Source organism: Agrilus planipennis, unplaced genomic scaffold, assembly GCF_000699045.2.
Source record: "Agrilus planipennis isolate EAB-ADULT unplaced genomic scaffold, Apla_2.0 scaffold270, whole genome shotgun sequence".
Classification (NCBI taxonomy): domain Eukaryota; kingdom Metazoa; phylum Arthropoda; class Insecta; order Coleoptera; family Buprestidae; genus Agrilus; species Agrilus planipennis.
This window is the reverse complement of record NW_020439001.1, coordinates 42,526-56,994: the sequence shown is the minus strand read 5'-3', so window position 1 is coordinate 56,994 and position 14,469 is coordinate 42,526. Positions and strand designations below refer to the sequence as shown.

General features: G+C 31.3%; 3 protein-coding genes across 7 annotated transcripts in view; 1 reads left to right on the top strand and 2 right to left on the bottom strand.

Annotated features, from left to right (window-relative positions):
* Positions 1-324: 324 nt before the first annotated feature.
* On the bottom strand, positions 325-7,025 carry LOC108741383 (synaptic vesicle glycoprotein 2B). 3 transcript variants are annotated; one of them, XM_018476190.2, is made up of 9 exons: positions 6,922-7,025; positions 5,270-5,400; positions 4,053-4,277; positions 3,717-3,879; positions 3,366-3,656; positions 3,132-3,309; positions 2,699-3,072; positions 1,991-2,368; positions 325-1,434 (listed from the first exon to the last, which is right to left on the bottom strand). In XM_018476190.2, the coding sequence occupies exons 2-9, from the start codon at positions 5,337-5,339 to the stop codon at positions 1,254-1,256; spliced, it is 1,860 nt and encodes a 619-aa protein (XP_018331692.1). In that variant the 5' UTR covers positions 5,340-5,400; positions 6,922-7,025; the 3' UTR covers positions 325-1,253. The 3 variants fall into 3 exon arrangements, with proteins under 3 accessions (XP_018331692.1, XP_018331691.1, XP_018331690.1); XM_018476189.2 differs by lacking the exon at positions 6,922-7,025 and adding an exon at positions 5,717-6,132; XM_018476188.2 differs by lacking the exon at positions 6,922-7,025 and adding an exon at positions 5,783-6,132.
* Positions 4,411-8,769, top strand: LOC108741387 (dihydrofolate reductase). 3 transcript variants are annotated; one of them, XM_025975898.1, is made up of 4 exons: positions 4,411-4,448; positions 8,047-8,332; positions 8,435-8,544; positions 8,596-8,769. In XM_025975898.1, exons 2-4 carry the CDS (start codon positions 8,054-8,056, stop codon positions 8,681-8,683), a joined length of 477 nt encoding a protein of 158 aa, XP_025831683.1. In that variant the 5' UTR covers positions 4,411-4,448; positions 8,047-8,053; the 3' UTR covers positions 8,684-8,769. The 3 variants fall into 3 exon arrangements, with proteins under 3 accessions (XP_025831683.1, XP_018331698.1, XP_018331697.1); XM_018476196.2 differs by lacking the exon at positions 4,411-4,448 and adding an exon at positions 4,503-4,558 and having other exon boundaries at positions 8,028-8,332; XM_018476195.2 differs by lacking the exon at positions 4,411-4,448 and adding an exon at positions 7,624-7,917.
* Positions 6,355-14,469, bottom strand: part of LOC108741385 (pyruvate dehydrogenase (acetyl-transferring) kinase, mitochondrial) — a 13,765-nt gene continuing 5,650 nt past the window's right edge. The window contains exons 2-7 of the mRNA XM_018476191.2: positions 11,893-12,285; positions 11,549-11,734; positions 11,279-11,454; positions 10,984-11,208; positions 10,535-10,646; positions 6,355-6,508 (exon numbers count right to left, since the gene is read on the bottom strand). Coding sequence (XP_018331693.1) covers positions 6,429-6,508; positions 10,535-10,646; positions 10,984-11,208; positions 11,279-11,454; positions 11,549-11,734; positions 11,893-12,285 — 1,172 coding nt within the window. The 3' untranslated portion in view covers positions 6,355-6,428. The remainder of the gene's footprint in view (positions 6,509-10,534; positions 10,647-10,983; positions 11,209-11,278; positions 11,455-11,548; positions 11,735-11,892; positions 12,286-14,469) is intronic.

Genomic DNA, 14,469 nt, shown 5'->3' with positions numbered 1-14,469 from the left:
GGCTGTGGAAATCTATAGAAATCGATGTATGTGGAAAACGGTCTAGAAAACTTGTGACTCATGGAGAGTTTCAGGAAATAATCGACTGGTGGCGCAGTTACATTCGTTTATACAGGGTGTTTCTAGTATACTAGTGTGGTTTTATAGTAAATTATAAGAATAGGTACGCAAGATTGTGGTACCCTTTTTTTACTTACATTTTGAATTAAAATATATATCATATCATATATCTAGTTTTCACTAGAACTGTTTGTTTTAAAAGATTTAAAATTTTATTCACAATAAAAAAAATTATTTCGTTCGAAGTTGACAAATAAAACAAAATTTCAAATAAAACTTTATTTCATACAAAACATAATTAACACAGAAGATTGGTATAAATAATAATTAGATAAGTATTTCTAATCGGTGATTGGTATATTTAGTACATAGGCAGTTTTTGGGAATGAAAGTGGACTGTTTTGGAAACTACTTACTGAGTGTTCTGTTTTACATTCTTCATTGGATGCTACATATATTTGATATGCCATTTATTGACATCGATTACAAATAATGGGCATTCGAAAGTTAACTCAATAAAACGAAAAAAGTATCACAGATGCATTAAATAAAATTACGTAATTAAAATAAGTACTTATACATATTATAATAAAGAAAAATAATTAACAGAACATGTAATTCTGGAAGGCTTCAATAGATTTCCATCAGTATGACTTAATTTTTTTTTATTTTTCTTTTCTAATTTTTTAAATTTTAGCTAACAGCATCTAGTGATTTCTTTTGTAAAGTTAACTATTCAAAGGACAAGAGTTACTAAAAGATTCTGATTTTTAGACAATATTTAACAAATATTCTGATTTTTAGACAATATTCTTCTTTGCTTTAAAAAATTTTTTTTGTAGCATAATTAAAAATTGATATTCTTATATACGAAGGCGATAAGATACAAAATCACCATTTTTGAAACTCTTGTATTAAGGATAGTATTAATAATAATTTACAAGATACATATAGATAATTTTGGATCACATTTGTAGTAGGTATTTTTGCACCCTACACGATTTTCGCTACGTGTCAAATGTTTAGTTATTTTCGTATCAATACTTTAAGATATTCTTGATAAGCTCTTCCTTAGGGGACTAGTGATTGTTAATTCAATAAAATATTTATCGTAGTATATGGGTATACTAAAATGGTAACATTTACAACGATTGTAAATGGCGACAATTGACAAAGGCTTTAGGAAAAGACGATTACAACAGCACTTTGCTGTTGTCTTGAACTTTAATGGACAAAATTGCTGCGAAAAATGCCACCGCTATTGTTATGACAGCGGGGAACAGCAATATCGTGTGTACTAACATGTTATAGATGGGAATGGCACATAAGGACGCTATATGGAATATGCTGCGCATTATACCATGCGCAGTACATCTGAAATGCAGAAATTGTTATATTGTAACTTAGTTGGGCAAGCTTATGAAGCTTCTTTCAAAGGAAACTAAAAATGGTTCCATCTTACTTACTATTATTCGTTTATAACGATAATAAAATATTAATACTATATATATGAAACACTTTGACATTTAATAGGGGTTAATATCAAATATCAATGTGAAAATTCATTTTAATTTTTTCCCACTATAAACTACCTCAGGTTAATGAGGGAAAAATTGTTGCTGTTATCACACCCTCGCCGGGAATCGAACCCGGGACCTTTGGCTTTACGCACCAATGCTCCAACCACTAAGCTATAAGAGGTGCTTAAAGCCAAAGGTCCCGGGTTCGATTCCCGGCGAGGGTGTGATAACAGCAACAATTTTTCCTCATTAACCTAAGGTAGTTTATAGTGGGAAAAAAATTATAATGAATTTTCACATTAATATTTAATAAAATATTATATTACCATTGAAATCTTGTATTTATTTCGTTTTGAATGTGAAGTCGTTTTAATAACGAAAACAATACATGCAGATGAAAATCGCCTTACCTCAGGTAACAAGGGTAGCCCTCCACAACAACCATTGTGATAACATTCACGGCGCACATTAACAAAACCTTGACAACGGATTCAACAGCAACCACAGACATGAAATCGGCCATAAAAAAGATTCCAATACCACTCAAACTTACGAGGATCAGCAAGACGACCAGAATCGGCGGTCTCGTGGAAACCTCAAGAACGAACCCCATTATTACAAGTGCTGGTAACATTGGACCAGCCCATGCCATAGTCTCATGGTACAGATCGTCCAAATAGATGTTGTAATCGAAATCGACTTTGCAATCTGCTATTAACGATAGGAACGTGTTGTTGATCATGTTACAGTTGATAAACTGTCCTTTCGTTAGATCTGTATCGATAAATCTGGAATTGAAACGTTATGGGACGCTAAAGGAACATTGTTCAGTCAATTCTACAAATGGCGCAGTAAACGCCTTCTGTAGTACGGTGCTACATTTTAGGATTACGTATGCTCCATCGTCGTGCTACAGATGGCGTTTACTGCGCCATTTGTAGAATTTTCTAAAACGCACTGTTAAGACAGCAGGTAAAAGTTGGTCTGTGTTCTGTCGGAGCTGCCTGCGACGCGCTGATGAGATCCAAAAAAGATCCAAATCGCGATCCTCGTCTGGCAGTTTCGACAGAATACAGACCACTTCGAATTATTTTATTGTTCAGTCAGTTAGAGTTTACCTGCAATCCTTGAAAGTCGAATTTTGAAAATACGTAATGGACGTTTTGACATTCGAAAATTCCGTTTCTTCGAAGATACAGCTGATAAAGTCGACGTGATTGAAGTCGAGGTGCGAAAACGTAACATTCTTGAAAACGCTGTATTTGTACTGAACATTTTCCAGCGTGGCATTAAATATGTATCCAATGAAACTGTTATTGTGATAATAATGTTTGTTCGCGTTGTATTTGGATTCGTTTAGTTCCTTCAACCACGACGAGGAAAATACAGATACGCCCGTGTAAATAAATCCCAAAAGGAAGTGCAACGCTATCAGAAGAATTGTCGTACGGAAATGAGAAGGCGACGCCAAACGTCGGAAAGCATCTTTTAGCTAAGTACAAAAATAAACAGTTTGCTCTTCTATTCGGTACAATCATAAATATGCCTTACTGATTCTAAACCCTGATTGAGGACGTTCCTTGAATTACTGACAGGCTTGTCCCTGTAAGCACTCCTCCCGGGCAACTCCAATTCTGTTAATCCATATTGCGTCCTTGCCTTGTTTAAACGATGCAGTCTTTGATACACAGCCAATGCTTCGACTTCTCTGCAAGCTTCGAGAAGATACCTAGAATCAATTTCGACAAACGTATGATGAAGCAGAACTTATCTTTGGCTAGGCACCTTGGAGATTCTGAAGCCCATATCAAGCCCACGATGCAGGTGATCGTGGGAAGTATGTTGAGAAGGAGAAACTTGTGCCAAGAGCTCCAGTGCTCCCGATTGTCTTCGACCACGTCCGCGCCATCAGTGGGTAGTGTCAGGTGGGCCATGGTGGAAGTCAAAAGGGCTCCCAGAGGCCAGAAAGCGTGAAGAAGACCATTATATCGGGTTCGGGTGGCTCTGGGACACGTTTCTGCTAAATAACTAAAAGATAATGGTATGGCGCCTGCAACACCCAAACCGGAACAAAACCTAGAGGGATGAGCCCAAAAACGATTACATGATGTGTGATGCATTTTCGGAAATTAATACCTAGCGGTCATGAAGGTTCCGTAGGTTGGCATAACTACGGCCATGGCTGAAAATACCGCAGTCACTGATAAAGCACTAACCAGGGATCTCCTGCGACCTATATGATCCCCCAGAATACCCCAGGCTAAGGAGCCCGCTGCTAAAGCGAGCAAAGTTATGGACACTTGAATAAAAAAAAACAAAGTCAGATTAATGACTTCGTTGAACCATGGAACAAAAATTTAAATTATGAAAAATAATGAAACTGATACAGAAGTTCAAAAGAGTCACATTTTGAAAAATAGGATGACATCGTATTTCCAAATATTATGATTAAGTAAAAGTATGTAGTGTCACCTAGCCATCCTTTTCGGTGATCGTCTACGCACAACTGAAGTTCCGCTGCAGGTAAAATAAACCCCAAAATTGATAATTCCGAACAATCAGCCGCAATTGCTAAACCCAGTACCACACTTAGAAGAAACTGTGCTCTTCCAACGGCGGCTTGGGATATTGCGTCTTCATGAAATCCAACCAATGCTTCACCAGCAGCACACACCCCGCCCCCACTGCCTGATGACACTTAAAAATCACGAAATTAAAGATATTTTCAAATATAACTGTTAAGTATGTATTGAAATATTTATTTTTTTAACAGAAAAAAGCAGTTTCAAAACTGCTAAATACTGTTACGGTCTTTTTANGTGAAAATATGGGCATTGGTTATAATAATAATTTACCTTGGCGTTTAAAGTAAGTAGTCATGGTAATTACATTAATATTGTAAATTATAAGTTGGTTACTGTCATAAAACTTGAATTCATTCAAGTGCCACATTTTATTTTAAGTCAAAGACTTTAAAGGAGTTTCAAAACTGCTAAATACTGTTACGGTCTTTTTATCAAAAAATATCCTTTTCAAACGGTCTATCGAAAGATTTTAGTCTAAAGATTATTTAAATTGAGGAGTGATATTTATAAATAAATTTTAAGTAAATTTATCTTAACTAGTGTAAATGCAAATATGAATTTATCAAATTTTAATATGAAAATTCATTTTCCATTTATACCAACTGTAAATTATCTCGAGTTAATGAAGAAAAATTTGTTGCTGTCGTCACACCCTCGCCGGGATCCGAACCCAGGAATATGAATATGAATTTGTTTGTTATGATCTCACGCTTTAATTAATTACTCAACATCATCAAATTTAAAAAAATCCCCAATACAAGGGATACAAAAAAATTAGTTTTATGTGGTCGTCGATGGTCTCTGACAGGTATTTAAACATCAACTAGAGCGAAGCCGCGGGTAAAACCCTATCATGAAATTTTGTAGACACATTGTCAGGGGTACAGAAAAGAACCTAAGGTACCTTTTATACAGAAAAAAGATATAGTTCCTAAGGGATAGAAAAAATTAGTGATCTTTGACAGGTATTTAGGACATTAACGCGAGTGAAGCCGCTAATAAAATCTAGTATTCTATGATATGCTGTATAGGGACACATTTTTAACTATCTTTCTTTTTTAAAAAATTCACTTTGTTTAAAAAAAGTAATTAAATGAGTCTTACGTCTGGGTGCAGGGGCTCCATTCGGTGATTGATCCAGTTGTGGAACTAAGCATGCGGATTCTTCACACATTATTTATTTCATTTATTAAAAAAATAATTGCAACTTTTCTTTCTGTTTTTCGGGCGTACATCTAAAACAATTGACAATTAACGTGAAATTACGGTTAATGGTATCTAACGAAACGAAGAAATAAAGAAGACTTTTTCTGAATGCGTTATCTAAAATGTGTTTGTCAATAACTAACAACTAATCGAAAATGAGCCGAACCAAAACAAAAGATTACAATGGTTCATTAATTTACTATAGTAAGAGTAATGTAACTTTTGTTTCTCGTATTAATTTAGAATAAATGATGCATTAATTATACATTTTAAAAGATAGTACATTTCTGGTGCAAATTTCAAACCCTAATAAAAATAGTAAAAAAAAATACGAACAATACTTACTAGCTCCTACAAATCTCAAACAGACCACTAACAGATAACGTACATAAATACAATAAATATACTCACAAGGATGTTGTAGCTAATAATAATCTATATTTTGACACAATATAATGAAGGAAGCAAAAAAGTATTATCTATTTGTTTCGAATACTGTATTTTCATGAATGCATCGGTTAAGCAAACGGTAGAACTTTTGAAATAGAGTTGCAGGGCCCTATTGGTAATGATTGCATTAATTGCTTATTCGGATAAGATAAGAACTATTATGTAAACATAGATTTTCACGTAGTTGTGTGTGGAAAAATAAATGATCCTTATCTAATCAATAGAACATCCAAGGCATTAGTAATTTTATAAAAAAGTGGTTTTGAATTCATGTGCAAGAAATTAGCAACAGTATCTACGTAAATAAATAAGATAAAATTTAAACTTTTTTAGTTAACTAGTCCAACTTTTATTTTGATAAGACTTAAAATGGTTTTAAATTTTTTTTGGTTTAACAACAATCCAGTAGTCTANTTTCTACAATAGGTAGACGTTTTAAGCCTTAAAGATTTAATCGTTTAGGAATTACCAAAGATTTTCTGTCATATATGAAATGTCTTCTTTTGTAGTCACTGGTATTATTATTCACTTAATTATTATTACTTTCTGGCCATATTATTTAATTCTATTACTAATATGTATTGTCTTCTTCGTCTTCGTCTTCAAGCTAAATAATAGCACCAGCTTTTTTGGCATCGTGCTCTTGTGAGGGTTTCTTTTTGTTATTAACAGTAACGACACGGTCACCTTCTTTAATAAAATATCCACACACGAATCAGAAAAACAAAATATTTAATACATACAGATTTATTTAATACATAAGTTAGATTTTTTTCAAAGTTTTGAACAATTGTTCTAACGAAGCAAATTAATGTTTCTTCTTGTTTTTACTTAATTCTGTGAATTAATACTTAGTAGCTGTTGTTATAGGCAGTATCGATTTGATTTTACGAAAGAAATTAAAATTTTTGCGGACTTTATTACTATTTGAAAATAAATGCAAATAAAATATATTACATGCTTAGCAAGATTCACACCACTTGTTCGATTAACTCTCAAGTGGAAACGAGGGTAAGCAGTTATTGTAAGTGATTTCCCTTTGATCGCACCCCAATATTCTAATAGTCATTCGGTAGCTAAGTAAGTAATCATTGACTCACCTGGAAATAGCTCTTTACAAACTAATAAAATGAAAAAGCATTTGACACATTAACACAGTGTAGTTTGTTAATATCGATTATTAGAAAGAGAGAATACAGAATTCGTGATGGTTTGACTATAAATGTACATTGATCAATAAAAACGCATCTTACTATACAGTGGGTTTTAAACCGCATCGCATTTAATAAGGCGTATATCATTTAATGTCCATGAAAAACATTAAGTTGTAATTGTGTGACGATAATTTTGTTTTACATGTTTGACTTTTTCAAAAGTTTCACGTCCTAGCAGTAAATTTAAAAGTATACCTACACTTGAACAGATTAGCTGTTAAATTGGTTGCCTCCTTTACATTTTTGGACTAATTTGCAAATAATAAGTAAATAGTTAGTTGTTTAAAATAATTAAAGTTGCTGTTAATCAAAATTTTGTGCTAAGACTTCTTCCCCCATTATCATCCCTTACGTTTACATAGTCAGTTTTTCACATGTATTTTATCTTTATTTTATAAAATTAGTGTTAATACTCTTTATTTAACACTGATTGATTTATCATGATTTTATTCGTGTAAATAATAATAAAACTTTTTATTCGAAATTAGCATCATTTCGATACATTAATAGGACCTAGCTTTATGTAACAAAACCTTTTGGATACGCCACTGCTTATTATTGCTGTTGTATCTCCTAACCTCTTCCTTTTTCTAACCTAAAAATTATTTAAAACGTAGTGGTTGGTTTTGGAGTAATTTTTAATTTCCTTTATGTAGAAAGTAATAGTTTTTCTTGGTGTACTAAGTTCTAATATATTTTACTTAAAAATATTGTCAACGTAGAAATATTTTGTCCTTTTTATACTCATAAGCTTGAGCTGTGTCTTGAGAAGTCTTTAAATATCTAACTAAGTAAGAAGATGAGTTTGAAATTTAATTTAATAGCAGCTGCATGTGAAAATATGGGCATTGGTTATAATAATAATTTACCTTGGCGTTTAAAGTAAGTAGTCATGGTAATTACATTAATATTGTAAATTATAAGTTGGTTACTGTCATAAAACTTGAATTCATTCAAGTGCCACATTTTATTTTAAGTCAAAGACTTTAAAGGGGATATTTATAATTTAAGAACAGAAATGGAGTATTTTACTAGAATGACAACAGCCACACAAGATCCTACTAAGAAAAATGTTGTCTTAATGGGTCGTAAAACATGGGATTGCATTCCTCATAAATACAAACCTTTGGCCAATCGTATAAATTTTGTGCTGTCAAGAAACATCATGAATCTTAAACTGTATAAAGATACATTTCATTTTAAAAGTTTAGATGAAGCTTTAGCAAAGCTCCAAGATGATCTGTTTAAAAGCCAATATGAAAAGATTTGGGTAATAGGTGGCAGCAATATTTACAAAGTGAGTAAATATTGCTTTAACATTGCATCACATATCTGTGCAGAAATTGTCCCATTGTTAATTTTTTCCATCACATTGCCTTAAACATTTATTTTCTCTCAGTTAACAATGGATTCAAAACACTTCTACAGACTGTATTTGACTGAAATTAAGAAAGTTTATGAATGTGATACATTCTTTCCAAAAATAGATAATAGTTTGCAGGAAATTAAGTAAGTTTTACCTATATTTATCAAACAACTTTTTACAATTGGACTTTATAGAGATCCAACAGTTCCTAATGAGGAGCAGGAAGAAAATGGTGTGAAATTTCAGTACAAGGTATACCAAAATCCTCAATTTGATAAATAAATAACTTACTAACTTTTTAAAGTATGAGATACATTCCATTTTATATGCATGTATACTTATATGTATGCCTTTTACTACCTTAAAAAGAAAAAATATACCTTTTTTTATTAAGTAAATTTTTATTTTATTTGTATCATTGCATTTTTTAATATTCCATTAAGGTTTTAAAGCAAAATGGGGCACCTTATAGGTCGTTTATGAGATGGTTAATTTAAATAATAAGTTAGACAAATGCAAACAATAATTTATTGATTATAAAACAATAATTACTGTTTTTTATTAAAGATACATTTCTTTATTACAGATTATAGCTTAATTTACAAGGAAAATTTTTATATGGTTAACTGTTTAAAAATAAATAGAATTAAAACTAGACTTTATTTTGTCGGTCAATCTAGAAATAAATGTATTATAAAAATGCATTTTGTAGTAACAACTAATATCACTTCTACAGCAGTTACTCTATCTTACAATTAACTACACTACAGCCNTTGCAAGATATTTTTCCTCAATCTTTATTACAGATTATAGCTTAATTTACAAGGAAAATTTTTATATGGTTAACTGTTTAAAAATAAATAGAATTAAAACTAGACTTTATTTTGTCGGTCAATCTAGAAATAAATGTATTATAAAAATGCATTTTGTAGTAACAACTAATATCACTTCTACAGCAGTTACTCTATCTTACAATTAACTACACTACAGCCATCGCAATATTACTTGCTCACATATTGTAATTCTATACATAACTTTTTGTACATAATTTTTGAAATTAAATAATGCACTTCTTTAAAGGCATAAAAAAGGATATAGACTATTTTCAGAGATATGATTCTTAATTGAGGATATGGTTGGAAAAACTCACTTTCAAAAGTTTATTCTAACAAGGGTGACTGTTAGGAAAAGACATTCATATGTACATGTTTATTGCCACAAGAAAAGCTAATTTGTCTTTTTCTACCAGATAACGCCATCTAGTTATTGTTATAAGCAAGCAATATGATCAATTCTTAGCAAAGAACGCGGGATATCGAAAAGGAATAACTTTACAATTAGCCATAAGTATACACTGGTCGCATTTCATTCTTCACATCACACTTATTGATATTAGTTTTTAATGCTGTTAGAATTCTACTTTATAATTCTGTTTAACTTCAAATCAAAAAAGAATAAAGCAAATTTTAGTGTTAATAAATGTGATGTGATGTGACTTACTGGTATACAGGTACACAAATCATTTTTCTATAAAAATACAACTACCAACAATAACCTTTCCAAAATCTAAATGCAAATTGAATCATTAGGACTCCCAAAATTCTCATCTTTTGAGTCATATAAAGCAACAAATACGGTTTTTGTATTAAACTGTACATGTAGCTTCTGTATTGCAAAATTACCACTATATACAATAACATTTAGAAAACAGTATTTAAAATATAATCGTTTTGTTGTAAATGTACTATGTAGTTGTTTTAGAAACACTGAATCAGTCCGTCAGAAGTCAAATATGAAAGACTTATCAGTCTAGGTACCAAAATTTGCTAGTAGGTATATACAAATGTAGCATAAAAGTTTTTTCTACAATAGGTAGACGTTTTAAGCCTTAAAGATTTAATCGTTTAGGAATTACCAAAGATTTTCTGTCATATATGAAATGTCTTCTTTTGTAGTCACTGGTATTATTATTCACTTAATTATTATTACTTTCTGGCCATATTATTTAATTCTATTACTAATATGTATTGTCTTCTTCGTCTTCGTCTTCAAGCTAAATAATAGCACCAGCTTTTTTGGCATCGTGCTCTTGTGAGGGTTTCTTTTTGTTATTAACAGTAACGACACGGTCACCAACTGACGTCATATGGTTAGACCAGTCGCCTAATGGTAATGCATTTCTGTAGTATTTGGATGCAGACTTGTTGAACACGGGTAATAATTCACTAGCTTCGTTAGACAACGCCTGCAATTATATGCAACATTAAAAATATATTATATTAAAAAAAATCGCAAAGGGCGACTACTAAGATTGTCTGTATTGAGAAAGACCAAGAATGACGATCTGACTGATCAAGCAAATATAACAAGTGACAAATTGCTTTATGTCCCTTAAACATGTTTCGAGTATAATAGTCGATAGTACGCAGGTTTTCCCACAAGATGGTACCACCTACAAGCTACTTCATGTAGGCATCTCGGTAGTCACCTTCGAAATTTTTTTTCGTTTATTGGCCTTATTGCTTAGAATTTAGATTTATTACTACATAATAAATAGGTACAATAATGGACACTGTATTTACCTTCATATATATAATAGCATCAGTACCATAACCTTCACATGGAAGAAGGTTTAAGTCACCGTGGAAGTACCTAGCATACAATCGCGAAATGGGCAACCCATAACCGTATCCCGCCAAGGGAACAGTGTGTGAATCAGATTTGCTAGGTTGCGGGGCAGTCGAATACATGTATTTAAATAAATGGTCATGAGAGGAACGTGGAATACCGCCTCCTTTGTCACACATCTAACAGAACAGTGAATGGTTAATTGATTGTACATTGCAAATTCTGTATAAAATTTAAATGGTTCCTTACCTTCAAACAAATGTCCTGCTTTCCCTTGCTTACAATAACTGTAATGGGTGGATACTTTTCCACAGCGTTATGATATTCCATGGTTGCCCTCATGGCATTTTTAAATAATTCGAAGAGCATGTGATAAAGATGTGACGGGACATAAACCATTGTAATTTTTGTTTCGTGTGGTATATCTAAAAAACAAATTGAAATTGGGTATTAATAATCAATTATTAAAAAAAAAAAACTCCACTCTGCTGCAAAGAACTTCAAGATTCTTTTTCGTACCGTTATGTATAAATTGTCTTATTATAAGTTCAGGTGATGCAAGATAGTACTGATCGCAAAGGAACCTGGCGTTTTCATAAGCGTCTTTTATAACTTCAATAATATCACAGTTAGGATCAAAACAACCGATGTATTTGCTTTTATTCGGACCTGGTGCACTTTCTAGTTGCCCCCCAAATAACAAGGCTGAAAAAAAAATTTCAATTTAACTTAAATGTTCATCAACTTTTAAATTCAAGTGAATAAAATTCCTATCGTTTCATAAGTTATATGGGAAGCAAAATTTTCTTGCTTGGTGTTTGGAACCATCAAGGGAAATTTTTCGTAAAAAAGTGAACACTTACTGTGTTGATTTATCAACATTCGGATAGATATCCTAGACATGTAAAACCTATCCAAAAAGTACTGAATACTGTGTTCGGTTTGATAATCAATATCATGCGATGTTTTTAATTCTATAACTCCCTGTGCCATCGTCTCTACTACGTCCGAATGCCTATTTCTAATTTTCACCAATGTGTCACAAAAGTGATACAAAGTTTTGCTGTCAGCTTCCTGCTTTTCGAATTCCAATATATCTTGAAAACTCATCTTGTACCATTCGTTGACGGCTACAACGGACGGCATTTGTAACAGTTTTTCAGGCAGTAATGAAATTTCTTTCATAATGTTCGCCAAACGAATTGGAAGTTCATTGCGAAGAAATAGGAACGATTGATGCTCACAAGCGTTTAACCCTTAAAAAAAAAATAAATAATTAGAAAAAGTTGTAAAATTACGTGCATTTTACTACTGGGATTTTAAACCCTTTCCCCCCAACGTGAGATAACATTCTTGTCTATTTGCGTTAATAGTGATCTAACTAATAATAAATGTCCTGCTATTATACCTTCAAGTATCTATTATAAAATTATCCCTTACTGAATCCATTTTTAGCAAAAATAAACCTGAAGTAAACTTTTTAGTCAGGTTTTGTTAGTTGAGATTATCTATTTCTTATTAGTGTAAAACAGCGTTAAATCTCTTAAATTATGCTGAAAACCGCATCAAAATTGGTTCAGAAAAAACTATGTTACTATCTTGCACATTGATACATAATAATATAAAACCAGATTATTATGATTTTGTTAGTTAAAAAGCTGCAAAATCGTTGTATTTATTCATTGCAAGTATGTGTTACAAGTACGATGGGTTGCATGCGCTCTAGGGCCAATAACCAGTAAATTCCTTGTAAAATCATCGTATTATTATTCATAACAGCTATGTTTTATGTACGATGTGTTGCATACCTTCTAGAGCCAATATCGCCAATATTGTACACTGTTAAACATACTATTCGAGCAGTATCCGCTCACAAAATATGTGAACGTACAGGGTGGGTAAAAAATAATGATACTGCATTACTTGAAGAAAATACAATAAAATAAATGTAGGTACAATATTTTCATACAATATTGTAAATCTCTAATATTTTTGCTTGTATGACATTTTATTCTTTTTGTTCGTAAAAAATTATTGCGATACATTCGTACGAACATTATTATTTACAATTTTAGTAGGTGGGTCGTTTGGCGTTACATGTGCAATTAATTCTACAGTACATGTGAAGGTGTTATGGGAAAATTTTAAATCAACAAAAACTTTCCAATGCATTGTCGGAAACCATAACTAATTAAATTTAGAAAATAAGTGGGAAGATTTCAGTAGCATATAAAATAGAGCGCTCAGAATTGATTGATTCGTAACAGTCAATGATGATTTAATAAATTAGTTTCAAATTTTAATTTGTCTGAAAATTGTGTGTTTTTATGCATCATAACAAGCTATCTCGTGTTTATTTTGAGATTATTTTTATAATTAATAATAAATTACAGTGTTAAACATTCTGAAAGTTATGAAAAAAAATATTTTGATAATATTAGATATGCAAATAGATTTAATGAATAATTTACCACATTGTAAAATATATTTTTTTTTTTCAAACGTTTATGGTTTATTGGAAAATGCCAACGTTTCGTCTGTGATTGCACAGAATAATTTCAAAATTATTAGTCAGCAATTATCAATAATAATTAATGAATGTTTTTACGCATCATTAAACAGGATGTCAAGCGATGCATGGATTGATTATTTGTTTATTTGTTGTTCTCCACTTTCATTGTATTATTAGAACATAATTATCAAATTTTATGTAGGCGTAAGTGCCACATTATTATCTCATGAAAAATAATAAAAAGGAACTAATTGCATCATAAAATAAATTTTTGTTTAACCAATAATAATATTCATGCACTTATTTACAGTAAACAATTGTGCATCTACTTGTTATGTCGAGTCCTTGAACGGTTAGAAAAATATATGTAGTATGTTATATAATCCCAGCTAATTAATTATGTTAATTGACTACAATAATTAAAAAAAGAATAGATATTTAGATCAATTATTTTACGTATTTTCCCAAAATTAAGGAAAAAACAGAAAAAATATGTGATAATCTCCTCGTTATGTTTTTCTAATAGAAATATATAATAAATCGCGAGTAGGTAGGTACCAAAAACGTATCTAAATGCTGTTATTCTGTTCTATTTTTCAAATGTTTTAAAATAAACAAAAATAAATCTTATTTCGGTTTGATGGAATGCAAATTTGGAAAATTTTTATAACTTTTTGGATCCTTTTTCAAAATGTACATACTTTAAACAGGAAATATTTTTTTACGTATGGATATGCTATACAACTCGATAATAATAATTAGTTAATATAAAAAAATTCATATAAAAAATGTTGCGTTTGTTGCGATGGGGATGTATACTGTTTACTTTTAGTTCATATCTTTCGAAAAAACAAGAAGCTGATTCTTCAGAATTATTTCTACAAAATTTGAGATGCGCTTGTGATATTATTATTAACAAACATAAATA